Source organism: Botryllus schlosseri, chromosome 12 (assembly GCF_051294905.1).
Source record: "Botryllus schlosseri isolate E-star chromosome 12, Bs_hap1, whole genome shotgun sequence".
In the NCBI taxonomy this organism is placed as follows: domain Eukaryota; kingdom Metazoa; phylum Chordata; class Ascidiacea; order Stolidobranchia; family Styelidae; genus Botryllus; species Botryllus schlosseri.
Window position 1 is genome coordinate 12,231,579 of NC_137247.1, and position 20,830 is coordinate 12,252,408.

At 40.6% G+C, this 20,830-nt stretch overlaps 2 protein-coding genes across 2 annotated transcripts in view; both read right to left on the minus strand.

Moving 5' to 3' along the window:
- Window positions 1-20,830, minus strand: part of LOC145451971 (RNA-binding motif, single-stranded-interacting protein 1-like) — a 248,113-nt gene that overhangs the window by 72,827 nt on the left and 154,456 nt on the right. The gene's annotated exons all lie outside the window — the stretch shown is intronic.
- On the minus strand, window positions 4,698-10,789 carry LOC145451985 (uncharacterized). Its single transcript, XM_080330205.1, has 5 exons — window positions 10,495-10,789; window positions 9,179-9,202; window positions 9,007-9,088; window positions 5,026-5,170; window positions 4,698-4,951 (listed from the first exon to the last, which is right to left on the minus strand). The coding sequence occupies exons 1-5, from the start codon at window positions 10,589-10,591 to the stop codon at window positions 4,937-4,939; spliced, it is 363 nt and encodes a 120-aa protein (XP_080186331.1). The 5' UTR covers window positions 10,592-10,789; the 3' UTR covers window positions 4,698-4,936.

Consider the following 20,830-nt stretch of genomic DNA (forward strand, 5'->3'; position numbering starts at 1 on the left):
AATACCGTCGAATCGAAAGCTCATTTCGACCCTCACACAATCGCTGACGATAGGTGCCGTGTACTAAACACGCCGTAGCTGCCATTTTATATACCTCTAGCTTGGTAACGGAAAAAGGAACGAATTCTTTCCATGACTACATCGTACGCACAGTACTGTGGCTAGTTCTAGTGTTGTACGACATGGACGTTGGCCTTTGAAGAGTATAAGAGAAAACTACAGTAACCACGCCATCACCGCTTACCATGTTCGGCTTTCCGACCAATAGTTGGCGAGTTTCTCAGCTAATTGCACTGATATTTACTGTGATTGTTTACTTCCTCAAAAGTGCAGAGCTCAATATTCCACTAATTAAAACTAATACGTCAAACCAGATATTGCGTATTATTATTAGATCTATATTTCTTTCCTGTCATTTAAATCACAACGTATCGTCCTTCTTGTGTGGAGCGTACACCAGCTGACTGTCATGTGGCCTTATGTCACGACAAATGACGTCAGAAACTTAGTTTGAAACCTATAAGCGCATCTTGCGTCATGCGCCTGGACAGAAGTGATCAATACGAAATTGCATTCGCGCTATGGATGCGACACCTAGTTGGAATTAAATTTATGAGATATGTATTTCATCATTTTCCGTGACAATTGCGTTCTATAATATGGTAACCGACAGCGCAGCGACTGTGATTCCAAACATGGATATAGGCTACTTTACGTATAGTTTAGTTTAGGACGAACAACCATCGGCCAGTCATATTTCGCACGGTTTAGCTCAAGGAAACAGCGCTCTTTAACATTGTCCAATTTCGTTGTACATTCTATTGAATCTTTTTGTTTCACCTCGTGATAGATCAAGATTGCAGAATGCAACCCGTTGAGAATCGTACAATGTGCAATACCAACGCGTATTTCTACTTTTTCCTAGTCCCTAGGCTCCCTACATAGATTTTCTCTAAACTTGCACCATTTGGAAAACATATTTTGTGGTCATTTTACATTACTTTCAAAGTTATTTCACATTTCACCTCTATACTTCTCAAGTTTTCAACGTACCCTAAATAGAAACCGGTATGTGAAGTAGTTTATGGAAATGTTGCTGATTTTAGAGTCATGATAATGTGCGGGAATAGACCAGTACATTAAGATGTTTAAGACGTTTTGTCGCAGTTTGGCCACGTTGCGGTAGTTACAGTACAGCAAAAGATGACAAATTGATAACACGGGCTGTACAATAAGGCATATGACTTATGCTTCCGTGGTAAGAATAGCGGGAGAGCGTCTTTCCTATGTCTACCGTAAAATTTATAAGCTGTATTTTGTGTGGAATACCGGGTATTGATGCTCCGCATATGAAATCCCATTCATGAATCACGATGAGCGGAAATATATCATACAGAATCATAAAGCTATATATGCGTAACATTTTTACAAGGCATCTGTACGCATTCCTAACGTTTTATATTTCCGCATCTATTCCGGTTGATTAATCCATATTCGGAAACACCGCATAAAATCATTCGGAGCCATTCGTATCTCTGACGAAATTCATCTCACCGTATAACAGTAGGGTAACCAATAACCATACGTCCTCTTTTAAGAGGATTTGTACTCTTTTTTCAATAACTTGAAAGTGTCCTCGGAGGATGCCTAAATGTCCTCTATTGGGAATTTGTCCTATTTTTCTAGAAAAAAACGCGATCAAAAACTCGACTCCGACGCAGCGAACTTACTTCAGAGTTTCGTAAAAATCGGGTAAATCGAGAGGCTAGTCAAAGTGACGACCTTTTTTTAGTCAAAACCACACATAATCGTAAAAAATGCGGGTAATTCGGGAGTCGATCCGAAGTGATTACCATTTTTTGTAGTCAACACAGTGCCATCGGTCGAAATATTTTAAAATCACCAGTTTTCTTTGCCGGTGCTGGAGCTTTCAGAATTTTTGAAAAGTGTCCTCTGTTTCCGAATCTCAAAATATGGTAACCCAATGTAACAGATGACTACTAATAAGCTTATTGATGCATGCCATTGACGTGATAGGCGTGCCGGGTATCTTTCAAAGTGTTACTCATCTAAATAGGCTTACACTGAAAAATCGTTTAATACAATGGTCATAGCTGCGAATTCAAAAATTATCGAGCCATTATGGCGTGGCTGAGTCATGACCGTTGACGATTTGAAAACTGGGATAACTAAGTTGTCCACAACGACGTGACGCTATATAGACCCAGTCATACGAAATCAACACAAATGTTAAGCGTATTGAATATATAAAATATCTAACGGGATAAAGAAGCGATAACCATAAATCCTAAATTTAAAACAAATCGAGCTTTCGGCTATAATAAATATTTTCATTGATCTAAAAATGCAGTTCATTTACAATAGGTGTGGTACGAATTCTCAAACAAGTGTCGTTTTAATCCTACAGCATATTGCTGGGTGCTGGTCTCCTTACGTAATGCAGTTCATGACGACACACTGGAAATGGCGATGCAGGCCACGTATAATGTTGCAAATTCACCCATCACCTATATGTAGTTTATGTACTTTCTTATTGTCGACAAGGTTAAGATTTCGAAATTTTCAGCATCTCATCATCATTATGGTCGTTGTTCTATTAATTTCATCCTTTCAAATCGCTACAGGGCTGCGTTGCTTTTGAACAGTGGTTTTCAACCTTTTTGTCTTCGCAGACCTTTTCCGTCAGTCAAGGGACCCGCCGACTCCCAGAAGCATTAGTTTAAATTTAGCTTAATTATTCTGCAACAGTCACCTGTCTTGTGCAAATAGCCTATATAGCGTAGGCTAGTGTAAAGTGCAACAATTGCGATTTTGTTCAAAATGAATTGATAATCACGTAATGAGACTTACCGATTCAAACCTATATAATATGGAAAGTTTAGAAGACATTGTGAAGTGGGAAATAGTCGTAACAACTGGGAGAAATAGATCCTGTATCACGGATCATTTCAGGTTATTATTAATGTTGCAAATTAAGAGGTTCCGCGCACACCCTCAACATGCTTCGCGGAAACCTGGGGAACCCTAGACCCCCGGGTGCGAAACACTGCTACGACGACACGAAGTCCACAACAGAAATTAAATGAAAAGAGGCACATCCTCATTGGATGAAAAATACTGATAACATAAAAATGAGCAAGGAATTAGAGGTATATGATGATCGGGTTGTCAATAAATCCCGAGAGATCTATGAGTATGAGCACTCACGTAGTGCCGTATAGAATTTTGCGTATTTGCATGTATACGATTTGTAGACAAATTTCGGCAGAATTAGTGAACTCATCCGGCCAATGGTTGTTCCCCGGTATATTCTCTAGCGCATTTTTCAGAAAATTTCGTGATCACGCGTGTACGTATATTAAGGGCTGTACTAAAGACGATGGGTTAGTTGAGGCTTGAATTGCGCCTAACGACCACTCGACTAATCAACGATATAAACAGTAGCCTACTACTTTTCGGGTACAAATCGGGCTCCTTCGAGGACGGGCTCAAATCGATTGGGTACGAACTACGAACCCAATGTATGCAGCTCTATTCCGCCTATTGAGGGAATGTTGTATCGAGTTCGTAACTTCATCATGCATGCAGGTAGGCCTACTCCAAACAAAACAACGCAGCACTAAACTAAACTGCATAATTGATCATGTTATGACGAAGAAATATAGCCTACTAACACTCTTATTTCGTAACTGCCAATTACTAGGATTAAGTTAATCAATCTGGCCATCAAAAGAGGTCTGTGCACTACTATACGAAATGGCTGTTACTCTTAAAAGTGTTATAGGACCACTTTCCCTGATTGGGACACACCGTGTGCTGCAAAATCACAATATATACCTAGTGCGAAGCATTTTATTGATCTTCTAGCTAAAATAATGGAAGTTGTTGAAGGGCGACCGTGCGACCAAAAGTTAGATCACAAAGCACATAAACCTGCATGTGGCTGGCCATTGCATTCGTGTCAGCTTGTTGCTTGTCGACTAAAAATCTGGAGATTGGATTGGAGGGAAATTTGCATTGACAATTATATCGAAATGCTGCTAGGCCATCTTTCTTTAGTACGCCGATAACGTAGGGTTACCATATTTTGGAAATCTTAAAACAGGACACTTTTTCAAAATTTTCAAACTTGCGATACCGGATGAAAATGCTGAAAAAACGGTAAATTTCTCCCGAAATACAGAAACAGTTTTTCCTTCACATTATCATTTGGTTGACTAAAAATACGACAACTTTCCGGCTCAGCTCCCGAAAAAACCGCCGCAGCGTCACTTCAGTGCTGATTTACTGTATCTCAGACGGATTTTGCCCTCTATTTAACCGAAATTCTCAAAAAAGAGGACAAAATCTCCAAAAAGTGGACATTTGGGCGTCCTCCGACGAGGACACTTTCAAAAAAGTAAAAAAAGAGGACAAATCCTATTGAAAGAGGACGTATGGTAGCCCTACGATAACGTCTCGGCGCCACTGTATCGCAACCTGGATATTTCCGCTCCCTTCGAAATCTAGATTGCTGCTGGGTAAGAACCACTCACGTCTGTCACCTAGCGAATAATGAGTGAACCCTTCACAAATCCGCACCCTCTCTATGATGGATACCGTGAAATTACTACAGCGTCTACCACTGTGTCTCCTTGAGTATACGCGCTGATTACACAGTGGAATAGTGCGTCCCACAGAACAACGATAGTATAGAATTTAGTCTCTTGTAGAGGAAATTGACTTTGTATATTGCTACGAAACAATAGACAGAGACTGCGGCAATTTGTAAATGCGGAGCTCTGCTGGACATAAGAAATTCCTAAAGTGGCTACGGCATTGCTCATATGATAAACGCATCATCACGAAATTATAACGCTATATTGATTGTCAAAACGTTAATCACAGAAAATGTATTATCGAGTTCGGTTTCTTCTCACAATGGCTCGAACTGTAAAATAATTGTTTGATTTAAATACTCAACGGAATCTCCGGGATATATCTGAATGTATCATATCCACTTACGCATGGTTTAACGGATCTCCATGGTTGCCCGCAGCCTAGGGTGAAATTTAGTCCATCGTAGGGATAGTAAACACTGATTCGGGTTGGATTTTCATCTAAGGGAAGGCATGTAACCTTTGCAGCATGGAGATGAGTTGGTTGGCATCTGAAAGTGGTACTATCGGTTAAACAATTGCACTAGTTAGTGGTCCCAATGATGTAGTCAACTAGAAATTGTCAACTATGACAATATTTCATATCGTTCTTATCAATTGTACATCAATGTTCACTGTTGAAGAATAGAAGGCGTGATATATCTCAAACCATAGGCGCCGACTTTTATTTTTGCATGGGGTGGCGGCAGGCGCGAAGTCAGGGGGTGTCGAACCCCCCTCCTTTTAAAACGCAAAACCCCGTCCTTATGAAATGACCGTTCCGACGCTAATATTCAGTTGCAATTCAACAAGTCGTATTATCAGTGCTACGAGGGCCAATTAACGAGAGTCGTCTGTCAGGTCTGTGCATGAATATCGCATCGCACAATGTAACGCGACGCGATCTCCCGCTGAGATGATTGCGAAGTTAGGTCATTGATTGCCGCGTGCTCGGCATTCGTCGCAGGACTGAGCACTGAGCAGTAACATGGCGCGACAATTCTGAGACACGAAAGACAGGCAAGAATGATGATTACAAATGCGCGCAGCCAATCAGTTATTATACCTTACCGCCAACCAGGGTTGTAACCAAGTCACAAGGCTCCGAGTCACAAGTCAATCTCACTTTTATAGTTTTGACCCGAGTCAAGTCGAGTCATTTCAATTCACCACCGAGTCAAGTCCGAGTCCAAGTCAGCAAGCAGAAGATCGAGTCCGAGTCGTGGAATTATGACTCGAGTCCGAGTCCAAGTCACTGTGTTCACTGTTCACTGTTCAGTTTCCAGTTAAAATCTTCAATTAAATAGTATATTCATATTGAAATGAACCCGAATATTTTCGGCTGACACTCGCCAGGGGTAATCGTCAGCAACTAGTAGAGAATTGGAAAGAACATTGTATATCAACAATCGTATCACAAAATATGACGTCACCAGCATGAAATTTCGAATGAGAGAGCGTTCAATGTGAATATACTATTTAATTGTATATTGAAGTTCTGTACCTCCAAGAAGCTCTTCAGTTAAAATCTTGGTAAACCCACTTTTTATAACTCTGTTTGGTGATATCGAATGGTTCGCATTTAAAATATACCAATTTTCCTCACTCTTAGCAGTTTCTGGTCGCATTTTCAAGTACCAGTACCAACAGACGAAATCGCAATAGTGTGGTGGCTCTGTAATTACAATGAAATGTCGGTCTTGGCCGTCTGAGACTCGAGTCAATGACTTGGTTCGAGTCATGCGCAATGACTCGAGTCCAAGTCGAGTCAATAAACAGATTGACTCGAGTGGAGTCAAGTCATTTCTGTATTTTGAAAAAATGACTCGAGTCAAGTCGAGTCATCAGAAAATAGTGACTCGAGTCGAATCATGACTCGAGTCATTACAACCCTGCCGCCAATGCAATGGGATTTTACTTGGTATTGCGTAGCTCACGTCGGGACAATTGGTTGCTGATTAAAATATCTATTTTGACTGCATTGCTGCATTTCCCGATTTACGTTCGCAATGCATAATTGGATTAATATTATGGGCACTGGAATAAATTCCAACTAGCAGGCACACACAATAAAACACTGTGCAACTTGCGCTCCGAGAATATTTATCACAAAAATGGTTCACGAAACATTTTAAACGCGACTGGCGGCCCTCATCGATGCAAATAATGCACTTTAATTAGTGGAAGGTGAACGGATATTTGGTCGTCGAATCGCAATAGGAGATGGTGTTTCTCAGAGCGCGCGATGAAATCTACGTTTCTAGCGATGAGGTCGAATTTGTATATCTAATAAGGATCGTTAGTTTGCTTAAATCAGCATCAGTTCACTGTGCAAAATACATAGTAGTGATCAATTTTATTGGACTGCACAATCGGCCGGCAAGGTTGCGCTGATAACGAAATTGCAGACATGCCGCAAACCTGCGAAAATTACAATGACAGGGTGCGCTAGTCATACCTAAATACCCAGATGTGGCAATGGCAACGAGCACAATTTGTTCAGACCCGGGCATAAGTTTTAATCAAAAAGATACATAAACACAAACAATATTACACTCAGAGATTGTTACTGTTTGACGGAAGTGTTTCTGCGGACGGTAGTAGGCCTGCATGCGGACGTGCTAAATCAAACCACCGACGATAGTGCGCACTGCGCATGAGATATCGATGACCCATTTCGCATACAAATGATTCTCACCAATTTGCAGTATGCAGCATCGATAATACGAATTATTGAATTGGCATTTCAAAATATTGGGTTTCTAGTTTTAAATGAGAAACTCACTGGCTACGCATCTAGGGTTTTAATACCAACAACGCGCTGGTTAATATTAGCCAGGGACGGCATACGTAAGTCCCGATCAGCCAGTCGAATATGATCGTGAAATGGTGCGATTTTAATTATCCAGGTGTTATTGCAGCAAGAGCAATATGGGCTCATGCCGCAACCTTATCAATAGAAATACAAATCCCGATGGTTTGAAATTCAATCCGCGACTAGAGCTCGGCAATCGAGTACCTGAGTGATTCGATTCTGAATCACGTGAAATGTTTCGAGTCGAGTCGAGTAATCGAGTGTCATCCATTATAACGTCACAACATAATGTAATATGTCGAATTTCAAATATGTACCTTTTATGCGACCTCAAAGAATATAATTCCTGTTATCCGTCACATTAGAGATACTTTAGTATTTTTTCGACCAAGCCGATTTCATTGCACTTGGTGACAATGTTGCGGGATAATCATGACTTCGGAAATGTGTTGTGTCTAGTAACGTTCGTAGCTTTGTACTATATGTTGGGTACGCTACGATACGGTCAATCAAGGCTTCAAGGCTTCAACAGAAAAAATTAGTATCGAAACTATAATTCTCGTTGATAAATTAGCTTTCAGTGGCGAGGAGAGTATAATTTAAGTACTCGAAAAAATAGTATTTTACTACTCGACTCGAATCATGAAAATTAATACTCGATTAAGATTCGAGTACTCGTATCATTGTGCCCAGCCCTATCCGCGACATGTTTGCGCCCGGTAGAGTTCGTCCAGCGAAGTTGGCTGGAACATAGAAGGTTCCCGCTCAAACTAATCGAATGAATTCAGAATTTCCGTCACCGAGGATCTCTTGTTGCATCAATATTTGACAACATAATTCAACGCAGTGCACTGCACAATGCGCAGTAAGAATAGCAAATCAAACACTGATAAGTGTCTTCGAGGGAATACGAGTGTATATAGCAGACAGAAATAAGTAGCCTAGACATGATAGCAAAGGAGAAAGCGTGTATCTAATCAGTAATTCCTCAACTTGCGTATAGCACAATGGGGTTCCGAGTCTGACATCGCGACAATTGTTTGCAATTGAATATGCGCACTTTGCGCAGAAATGACTTTCAATTGACAGGCATACACTAACACACTTTCCTATTTCGCGGTCCAATTAAAGAAACTATTACGAAACTAAGTCAAGAATTATTTTGTAAACGAATACGCGCTCAAAGACAATTTAATTGAGAGAAGTAGAACGTGAATTCGCCGGTCCAGTAGAGAGAGCTGTTGTTTCTCAGAGTATACGCGTGTCGAAATCGACGTCGTAAACGAGGTAGCTACGATTGTATGATTACTAATCACGGATTACAATTTATTGGGGCGTTTTAAACACTAGTTTAAGCTTCGTATTAAATTAGTCGCGAGCATATCGGTTAGCAGTCGATAGTTGGCATTTACGTGATAATCACAGACTCGCTAAGTCACAGCACAGACGGCGGACGTTTAAGCATTTTGTATGGGGTGGCCGCCACCCCGTAACTCGGCGCCTATGTCTCAAACAATGACAAAATGTCGCGACCTGTAGTATTCGTGACACGTGTATGGGCTTGGAAAATCCTTATATGCTAATCCATCGTACTCTACGGCACTGCAGTTGAATTCTGAAAAAGAACTAGATATTTTCCATTTTGAACATCACTCGTCAGCCTCTCATATAATTTGAGATTTATGCGAATGGTTCTGAAGCTTACCTTCTTTTAGAACTCTTGGGTATTCTGGAAAACAAGACATAATGTTGTCGTTTCTGGTTCTTAGACATCTATGGTAATTATATACCAGATCGATTGCAGTATTAAAGGGGTCACCAACCCGCGGTCCGCGATCCGATTTTAAGATTTTCGAAGAGCATTAAGTAAAGCAATTTGAAATGCTAAAATTGATGTCAGCTTCAAAATTTTGTAGTTTTTGTTTCAAAATATGCTATTCTCCTGTTCCCATCATCACTATTCATCACTTAGCTGAAACGGCTTCGGCGAGGGCAACAGAATTCCATCGACGGAGAATCAGCAGATGTGAATGGGCGATGTCAATGTTTACTTGACGTGCAATGGCCCAGAGACTGCCAAGACCGAGACGCTTAAAAACGGCTTAGGACTTCCCCACAAGACGAAGGAGTCAGGATAGTCTTTCAGTTAGTAGCGTGTCTCGCTAGTCCCAATATCGATTCCCAGTCGCTGAACAGCGTTGTCGGGCATCGTACGCAGCTCATAGTTAAAAATAAAATGAAATTAATGATCACGATATTTTTTGTTGTATTTGTATTTGCATTTCCTAAATAAAATACTTCTTTCTTTGTGGTAACTTTATAGTCGCCCATGTTAGAGAGCACAGCCTTTTACTTACGTAAATCTTTGAAAACGTGGTTGCTAAAAGAGTGACCTATTTTGTCTCGATACTGCATTCTTGCGGCCCGCGGCCTCTAAGAAATTTGAAAAGAGGCCCGCGAACCGTTTTGAGTTGGCGAACCCTGCTCCATCTGATCTCTTCACAGCCCCTATGGAATTATGGATTAGCCTGACTCTTGGCGCGGTAAAAGTCAGCAGTACATAATTACCTATATTTAGCATGGGATATGGATGAAACAATTAAAACAAGGGTTCATAACGTTTTCGATCGTGGACCTCATCGAGCTTTCAGGGCGGTAGCATATATGTCCCTCAAAATTCGAGAAGTCGGTGATTGGAATCCAGACGGAAAGTCATCACATCAAACTGATCTCTATTTAGACTATTCTGTGACTAAAATATGTCACACTCGAACTCACGACGTCATTCTCAAATGAAAGTCCGTTTTGTAGTGACGTATTGGCCTTTCACGGATCCACTGAAACTAGTTCACGGACCCTGTTGGCAGTTTAAGAACCCTTGAATTAAGAGAACCATGACTATCATGTCCTAAATCTACATGTGGAAGGTCTGCCGTAATATTTCCCGAATGGATATTCATTTTGCGATATTATAGGCATCATTTGTTTCTTTACCTGCTCTGAAAACTAAAAATAACTCACCTTGTGACGCAACTTTTTGCAAGCAAAAGCCCCCTATTGCCAACAGAGAGACAAACGTGCCGACCCACTGCACCAAAACGTCAAGCTTGTTAAGCATATTTCAACGCTGACCGTTGACCAATGCCCATACGCTAAGATAGAGAGAGATCCGGAAACAGACGTTTAAAGTTATGATATTAGACATGAGATTCATTTGAGGAAAGAAATCAATATTCGTGAATTTTTGTCACGGAAGCATTTTGAATTGGGAACGATTAACACTAAACATGCGACAATTACTAGTTTCGTTGATGAATTATAAAACCTGTTTTCCACCCTTGAAAATTAGAAATTCATTTTGGCGAGGCTCTGACCCTAAACTAACCCATATAAGCCCTGCGATTGCGATGTAAAAAAATTGACTATCAAATTGTGTTGTTTACCATATCTACATAAATAATACTTTATATTCCAGCAGGTATCCCAAATTTACATCGTTTGTATTTTGCTAAGTTACATTGCGATATCCTAACCACACACAATAATATCTCTATATAACATTTGTAATTTCTGAATGCAGGGTGTGATCCGACCAGTTGACCCTACCCATTTTCATACGTTAATGCGATTTCTTCAGTTCGAAAAAAAAAATGAATCTCTCTCTCTCTCTCTCTCTGTCTCCCTCTATTAAAAATTGTCAGAGGTCAATTTCCCTCCCTATATCTGCAACTAATGTTTCTAACAAAACAATTTACCCCGACAGTTTAAGATGCAGTTAATATTCTCTTCATGGAATAAAATAATCCTTCTTTCACCACGATATCCAGAAATTAGAGCACTGGTGAAACTTTTGTGTGGAGTATTGGTATTAGCTTGATCAAAAAATCACTGTAATACGACGTCGAGGCCGAAAGTAGTATATTCCCCGTGAGACAGTAGTTCGTATATCGTAGGTCCAACTCTAGTCTGGATAACTATCTATTGTTTGCCACTTATCATGTACAAACTCCGGGGCAAGTCACATCATGAATTGGAGGATCTGGGATTGCGACTATAGTCAACATACAGACAAGCAATATATGGTGATAATCTGCGAAATGTTTGCCCTTGCGATCCCATATGGACATTGGTAAATAACAATCCTATATCCATCTCCAGTAAAGGTGGAATTATTTGAAAATAGAATAGTATACGGTATACTTACACTTCAAGTCTAATGATTTATACTATCTCAATATGCTCCGTAATCTCTTCACACACATCATGCAGACACGCTCTCTTGGATATGGGATGAAATTTATTAATTCAAATATGTCACAAAACATGGTGTTTCAAATGTAGGCAGGCATACATCATAACCGTATCAGATTGAAATGAGTGTGTACAGTGTACAGTGGGTGCATGTGTACAGACAGTACGTACAGAAAAGGTTGGTACCCGAAAACAGAACCCAAGTCAGATTTATATTGCGGTCATAAATCCTACGTGTCTACGTGCATATAGCTTCCTATACCAGTGGTTCTCAACCTTTTTGTCTTCGCGGACCCATTTCGGACCGTCACGGACCCCCGCGGACCCCCACAAAGTTTTAGTTCAAATTTAGCTCAATTATCGTACAATCATCATCTGTCTCGTGCAAATGAAAACTGCAGACTTATGATAAACAGCAACAAAATGACTTTTCTTGAAAATAAGATCATAATGTCCATGTAGAAATTCAGTTGACTTCTATTAGGCCTACTTCAAAGCGAATTCTGCAATTGCATTTCTTGAAATATGTGATCGTATCTTGAAAATCCGAGCCTTCGATAGGGTATTAACGAGTGCCGAAAATTCATTTCCACAAATATAGGTGGTGGCGAATGTAATAATAACGCGTAACGCTTCCGACGACACATTTGGGTACGATCGCAACAAATATGGCACCAAAATCGCCAAATAAATTTTTTAATGAACATATAACGTCAAGCCTGGTCATTTCTATCTAACAGCTTATCTTGAAGTTATTGTGGAAAAATGGTTACAGTATATATATCAAAGGAGAAAATGGATATTTGTAAACATGTCAAAGGCAACGTGATTGACCTTACTCATCGAATTTTTTTTCCACAATCCCCAACAAAACATCCGTAAACAGGATAATGTTTGTACCGGTAGGCTATTGGCAGTTTAGCAAATAAAATGAGTCTGCACGGTAGGATATTTAATCTCAGACTGCCATTCTGTTGATGTGAGCTTGTAGTTTTACTTGTAATGAAGCAAAACTGCCTCGTGATTTTACGAATTAAAAAAAATACAAATTTGCTTATCAACTATTTTGAGACTTCGCGGACTCCCTAAAATTGCTTCGCGGACCCCCGGTTAAGAACCACTGTCCTATACGTTCCTACGTGCATACATAACTTGGAATAAAATGTTGTATCCTACTTGATTTATACTGCGGTATAAATAGGAGGTAGTTTCTGCATGGTTTCGTGTGCATTGGGTGTTTATGTATACCAGGGGTAGTCAACTCAAAACGGGCCACTTTTCAAATTTCGTAGCGGCCTCGGGCCGCATGAATTCAATGTCGATTTAAAATGGGCCAACGTTCTAAAACTCTACGTCAGTGCAACGCTGTGCTACCTAACACAGGAGATGGCCATAGTGACCACAAAAGAAGTCATATTTTATTATAGGAATACCAATGCAATGAAAAATCATTATCATCAATTTCATTTTATGTTGAACTCTGAGCAGTGCTCGATACCTGGAAATGCTTTTCAGCTACTAAGGAACCGATATAGGGGCTAGCGAGATCCGTTACTAACTGAAAGACCATCTCCACGTAAAGCTTGATCTTGTGGGGAAGCCCTAAGCTTGTGGTTGCGGTTCTCAGACTTTTTCAAACATGCTCCCGTCTCTGATACTGAAAAATTTCGCGCCCCCCTTATCGTCATATCACAAAATGCAACCAGAATGCTAGTAATCCCAACGGATAGTTTGATGTCATGTAAGGCTATGACTGTTGATGAGAGAATTCTATAATATGAACCCAGGACTATACACAGAGCAAAAACTCTGAATATGAGGTAAATCGCGCACAACGCGAAAAAATTTTCCGTTGAGCGCAGCTCCGGGGCCCAATTCAGATGCTTTCACGCCACCACAAGGGGGCGCCCCCAGTTTGAGAATCACTGCCCTAAGTCGTTATCTAAGCGTCCCGGTCTTAGCAGTGTTTGGGCCGTTGCAGGTCAAGGCAATATGCCCATTTATATTAGCTGATTCTCCCTCAATGGAATGCTGTTGCCATCGCCACGGCCATTTTAGCTAGTGACGAATAGTAATGTTTGGCACAGGAGAATAGCTTATTTTGAAACAACAGTAACAACAATATGCTGAAACTGTAGTCAATGTCAGCATTTCAAAATGGTTTTCTTAGCTCTCTTCCGAAATCTCAAATTAAGTCGCGGGCCGCAAAATATGACTTCACAGGCCGCATGTGGCCCGCGTGTTGGAGACCCCTGGTTATACTGTATATTTACACCCGTATATCAGGGGTGGATCACGGGTGGAAATACACATTCACTTCGCTAATGGTGCGCCCGCCGCACATACAAATATGAGAAACTTGGCTTATTGATGTCATAAGATTTAGGTACCGGGTTATTCTGATACCTCATATAATATACTGTGGTGTCAGAGTCAAGGCCCACGAGAGGGTTAAGTCATGATCAGATGTCGTCGAAGTAGTCAGCGTTGCTACTCGAGTAGGTAACACCGCAAATTCCAGCTCAATTACAGGTATAGTAGCATCAATTCTCCAAGCCATGTCAAAACTATTTCAAGTAGACGTAGATAATGAAAGGTCCGAGAATATTCAAGTAAATGTGATTTCAAAAAGTTGATTTGGTCGAGAGGACGCATAATTTTAGCAGTTAATTGTTGCAGGCTGCTTTTGAAATTGCGATATGTATAAAGCAAAATGACTAATACCACAACATAGGTCGAATCTTCGAAAATATATCCCTGAGTAGAATTAATGTTACATTGTATAGGAGACAGGGTTGGTGAGAACCCCTGACGTGAAAGCGAACCTTTTTGAAAGGTTATTTGTGAACGCGAACACGAACCTATGACATCACGTGATGTCATATTGCTAATTACAACCTTACATTTCCTACAACTTGACACATTATACCACAATGCTGAAGCACAGCCTGACTTTTTACGCATCGCACCCGACGCACCCTCCTATCTTTCCATTATATCGCGATCGTGAGGTGTATTGATTTGATAAAAGCATTAATAAAATGATGATGATCGCCAAATGTATCAACTGGAACAATCAAATGCTATAATAATTCAATAAAATCAATATCCTCGGTCGCTTTGCCAACAATTTCAACGAGGACTCGCTAGGGAATACTTATGCCATAACTAGGGTTGCATTTAAAACAAAAATCAATTTAAAACAAACATGATTAAAACAAGGCCCTTGTTTTAAACATGCTTTTTATTGTTTTTTAAGCCATGACGTCGCGAATATTCAATTGTGACGTCATAGTAGATTGGCATTGACAATTGAAAATATAGGGTAAATATAGCTCCTTGGACGAATTATACGTACTATAGTCGTTGAACCGACTATTTGAAGGTTCTAACCAGCCCACATCGTATAGGTCGGCTATATGATCGGGTCGTAATCCTCCGTAGGCTCATACAACATGTTTTCTGCAAAGTATTTACACAAATATGGCATAATTATACAACTTTGAAAAAACATATTTTTAAAAAGGCCTTTGTTTAAAACACTTTGTTTAAAACATGTTCTAAACCAACTGCTTTAAATGCAGCCCTAGCCTTAACGGTCTAGGTTAGACCCAGACCAGACAATGTCTTTTTAAGGCTTCAGACTATTGCTACACATTGATGTAGTGATGTAGTCTAAGTGAAAAACCGGTGTCTATATTTGCTATTGATACTTCCTCAAAAACAAGTTATACAGTAGGCGTTAGCCAACACTACAATACAGTGAGCATATCAAATCAAGACAGGTCCCGTACGCCTGCTTGACCTTCTACATCAGACAACGATACCTTCTTTAAATCAATCTCGTTGATGTTAATAGACTGGTTGAGTAAGCACAATTCGCTGGCTAGCTACATGTAGCGTATTTCGTTCTTGATGCTGTGTGATTGCAGGTAAGCTCACGGTGGAGAGTCACTAAACATTCACAAACAAGTATTGAAATGAGTCTGCATGAAGCGACAAAACAAGTGTGTAACGCTAAATTCCTACATTGAGGCCCGTGAAGCCTTCGGAAGGCCCTGGCCTACCGTCAAAGGGATCTATGTAATGAGAATGAAAATCTTAGCGTCAAGTCACGGCAAAATAGTCGAGTACTGAAATCTGTCTTTACGATATACTGTTGATCGATCAACCCTGGTAGCAAATGATATCTAGCAATTAGAGCAGGGGCGGGCAACTTCTCCAGTTGGCGGGCCGGATATAGGAAAATTAAGTACTTGGCGGGCCGGATTATTGAATCGATACATTATTCGCCTATTTATCCACATATACAAGGAATAAATCGTATTTAATGAATGTATTTTAACGACAGCATGCAATGTAACTTCGAAGCCATTTCTCGTCAATAATGACGAAGTCGATGTGGATTTGAGAACAGCATCGTCATACAGGCGCCGCCATGTCTGCTTCTCTCTGATCAATTAACACACGGTGCAATCCTTAATTAAGATTTCAAGGTGTTCGATGAGCCCGGTACCCGAACTTACCAAGATATCAATTCATTAGACTTTAGTAGGTTACGAGATATCGAGGTTGTTCAACTGTGTGGCCTGTTCTATCTCGATATTGAATTCATGCGGCCTGCGGCCTCTACGAAATTTGAAAGTGGCCCGCGACCCGATTTGAGTTGGCGACCCCTGGCATAAGCGCTGTCTTACAAAAGCCTAGCAGTGTGCCGTGCTACAAGTCGACGGTTACGGAATCAAAAATAAGAAATATCGGCCTGGTGTAAATGGCCATTGTAGTCGACAAACACCATGATTACCACAAATGACATTAGGGTTGACTACATCGTAAATGCCGATAATGCAAGTCTTCTCGCTTCGACGAACTTACGCGTAAGCTCCACCCTCGCTCGCTGCGCATGCGCATTAGGGTTGTTCAGAATTGATCGACTTTCAAAATGTCGTGGTTTTCAGTCCGATTCCAGCGCCTTATACCATAAAAACATATTCTAGGTACTTTTTTTCGTAATTCATCCCTTGCATCCGTGTGCACATTGAGCTGAAACAATATCGGCTAAAAATAGGGGATTCCCCTAAAATTTGAGTGTCGCTATTCGGACTAGGCTAGTAAAACGTCATATATAAGCTGGTTTTATGTAGCTATTGCGGTTGGAGTGCTACATAACCTCACTATAGAAAGTATTGTCAGTTCAGGACACCATTTTCATGTCCCACACTGCCTTAGAACTCCTTAAAACTGCCTAGGACTGATAGTCATTTTGTTGGAGCACCTATCCTACACTCCTCAACCCTACCCGAGATTGTTCATCAATTGCCGGGATCATCACGTGCAAGAATACAACTGTAAATGTATCATTCACTCACAGCCACATTATAAACATCACATTGTTCAAAGGAAACGAAACAAAAAGGCAAAGAAACAGATCAACTTGGCACATTGCATTGCACTGGGATGCAAAGCTCAATAGAAGTCGTTTCGGAGGGAAATTTGAGGCCTTGGCAGTGCTGGCATAGTATGCGTATTCCAACGCATTTGAGAAAGGCAAACTTCTTGGCAATCGAACTCTGGAGAATGCTACAGGAAAAGCACAGGCTGATCTGTCATTTGAACTGCTGGAACTTTATAATTTAACAAATAATGTCAGAGCTCTTGTGTTTGACACAACACCCTCAAACAATGGAAAAAATAAAGGTGCGGTTCTGTTACTCGAAGAATTGATAAACAGGAAAGTTTTCTACTTTCTACTTCTGCTTGTTGCCATCACATTTATGAACTAGTCATCCGGGGAGGTCTGAAGTGAAGTGTGTTTGGATCTGCGACCACAGGCCCTGAAAACACAGATTTTAATACCTTCCAAGAAGTGGAAAGATATTGATCAATTAAGAAGCTCTAAAACACTTCAGTTTGATGAATGCAGCTGGTTGGCGATCAAAGCTGATGAAGCTAAGCAAGAAATAGTTCCACTGATGAAGCCATATAATGGAAAGCAGAAAGAAGTCTTGATAATAAATGACTACAGATAATGTGCAACAGGCACCTTGGCGATTGTAGCTGCCCAATATATTGATAATCGTTTTCGCAAGCCTGGTGCTACTAATACCACTGGATGGATGAGTCAAGTGCTGTACTGTCAAAAATGTTCATGTGGAGAGAGCAAATGGGATATTCTGAAGAGTTCATTAGAAAGTTGCCCTGTTTTATGTCCCAGCTTGGTTGAAAACTGATAATGCATGTGACCGCACAGTATATTGATCTCAAATTCCTTCATGGCATGACAGACTTTTCATTGTGCGATTTCACAGTCGCTGATGTGGCATATAAAAAGATGCGAGAACATCATTGGCATCTCACCGAGGAAACGGTGGTATCAACAATGTTCTCGGCTAAACCAAAGATTCCTGACAAAGTGAAGGAAGCGATGACTGCTAAATTGCTGCAAATGCCAATCCTTGAACAATTTCGCAGAGGTAGGCTATACCTCTGAGTCTAATCTCTGACTCTGTCTCTGAGTCAATGAGTATGGTTGCTTTAATTGAACCGGAATCATGGTTTCTATCCAATGCTATACAAGTCGAACATGATTGGTTTAGTCTTCCAGTTTCGGAATGGCATACTGATTCGCACTTCGTGACTGCTCAAGAATTTGTGAGTAGCGTTGAAATAGTTAACGGCGCAGCAGAGCGTTTGGTGAAATTGAATACCGACTTTGATGTCTTCAAAACAGATGACAAAGAACAGCGAGCGAGCCTCTTACAAGCCGTGGAAGATAACGGGAACAGATATGCCGATTTCTCTAAAGCAACCATTTCATCCGGACCTGATTTAAGTAGTATTTGCCAAGTTGGTCTGTTTCTTTGCCTTTTTGTTTACAGTTGTATTCTTGCACGTGGTGATCCCGGCAATTGATGAACAATCTCGGGTAGGGTTGAGGAGTGTAGGATAGGTGATCCAACAAAATGACTATCAGTCCTAGGCAGTTTTGAGGAGTTCTAAGGCAGTGTGGGACATGAAAATGGTGTCCTGAACTGACAATACTTTCTATAGTGAGGTTATGTAGCACTCCAACCGCAATAGCTACATAAAACCAGCTTATATATGACGTTTTACTAGCCTAGTCCGAATAGCGACACTCAAATTTTAGGGGAATCCCCTATTTTTAGCCGATATTCTTCCAGCTCAATGTGCACACGGATGCAAGGGATGAATTACGAAAAAAAGTACCTAGAATATGTTTTTATGGTATAAGGCACGGGAATCGGACTGAAAACCACGACATTTTGAAAGTCGATCAATTCTGAACAACCCTAAATTGCGCATACATGTATTGTGTATATAACATACAGTCACTAAAATTTGACGTATGTAAGCGAGCAGTGGGGAATCTCTGTAGACTGGGGCCGCGGGTCACATTATCATGTAGAACGGAAAACTGTCCGCGGGCCGGATCCGGCCCGCGGGCCGTATGTTGCCCACCCCTGAATTAGAGGGATGTAGCTCAATGCCAAGGAATTTTCCTATTGTCACCTCTCGTGCACTTTTGTTACATCAGGAAGCCGACACGCGCGACCCATGCTGCATTTAAGCCGACTCGTTTATAATTCCATTTACCTTCAACTTGTAATGAAAACGTCAGGATATCGTGCAATCTCGTTGGACAATAGCAGGGTTACCATACGTCGTCCTTTACGAGGATTTGTCCTCTTTTTTGAAGAAATGTCCCCCTTTGCCAAATGTTTTTTTAGCCAATACCATGTAGTTAAAAAGTGGGTTATTCGGGAGTCGAGTCAAAGTGACGACCTTTTTTTTAGTCAACATGATTTCCAGTAATTATTTTAAAAACAGTTGTTTTCAATTTCGGTAAACCAACCTTCCCGATTCTAAAAGATGGTAACCCTAGACAATAGCGATATAGTTTCATCAATGAACAATTCAGCATGCACATTAACACAGCGCAAAATGCCTCAGTCAAGAAGTAACCCCATCAATGCCTTGCCTACCATACACAGGCCTGCAAACATTCAGTACTTTATTGTCTTTTTATTTGCCCGTTGGATATTTTTTCATATTGAATTGAATATTAAAGCCAGTCGTGATTTCTAACCATTGGTTAGCCATTGAAGCAGGGATTTGGAGCCGGAGCCGTGCATTTTTAGCGGAGCCGGAGCTGGAGCTCAACATACAATTCAAGAGGGGCCGGAGCTGGAGTCGGTTCTATGAACAGTGGCTCCGGCTCTGATGTATTTCATAAGATGCTATGCTTTCACTGATGACTGAATTCAGATAATTTTACGATAACCGTTCACAAAATTGAGAGTTGTTGCCTCGTTGGTACCGCCTTTTGTAACTAATCAGTAACCATGCTTAATTGTTTATACACATTACACATGCACCAAACCTGGGTAGGCTGGATTTGCCGCGCTTACTCCGTAATTACTGTATTATAGGTATACCCTCAAATTCGTAATCAGCACAGCGTGGTTCGAAAAAGGATAGGATATAACCATGCGATTGCTGCACAGTGCACATGTTGATTTAGCGGCTCGCAAGCCACATGCCGAGAAACATTGTATCCCTTCTGAATTGGACGAGCAAATGCACGTTCTTCGTTGATAGTTTTTTAATCGTCGCGCCAATTTGAATATTGTGTTATTGTTTTTGCCTATGAATTGAAATTCATTCAAAGCGCACGATCGTTTACTCCAATAACGATTTGCGAACGTAAATAGAGAAATGCACCGAAGCAGCCCAGATCGCTATTATAGTCCGCATAGCCTACAATTGCCGCGATGCGAGCTAGTCAATGCGGTGTCCGAACCATGCCCTGGTTTTGAATATAAGAGGGCAATTATAGTGATTGTATTTGGGCTGTATTTAAAATAAAAATCATTGTAAAACAAACATGTTTAAAACAGTCGGCTACATCGGGTGGTGATTGTCCGTAGGCTCATATAACATGTTTTTTGTAAAGTATTGACACAATTGTGGCATAATTTTACAGCTTAAAAGAAACACATTTTTTTAAAAAACACTGTTTAAAACATGTTTTAAACAAAGTGTTTTAAAAGACCGTTTGTATTAAATGCAACCCTAGATCGGATGC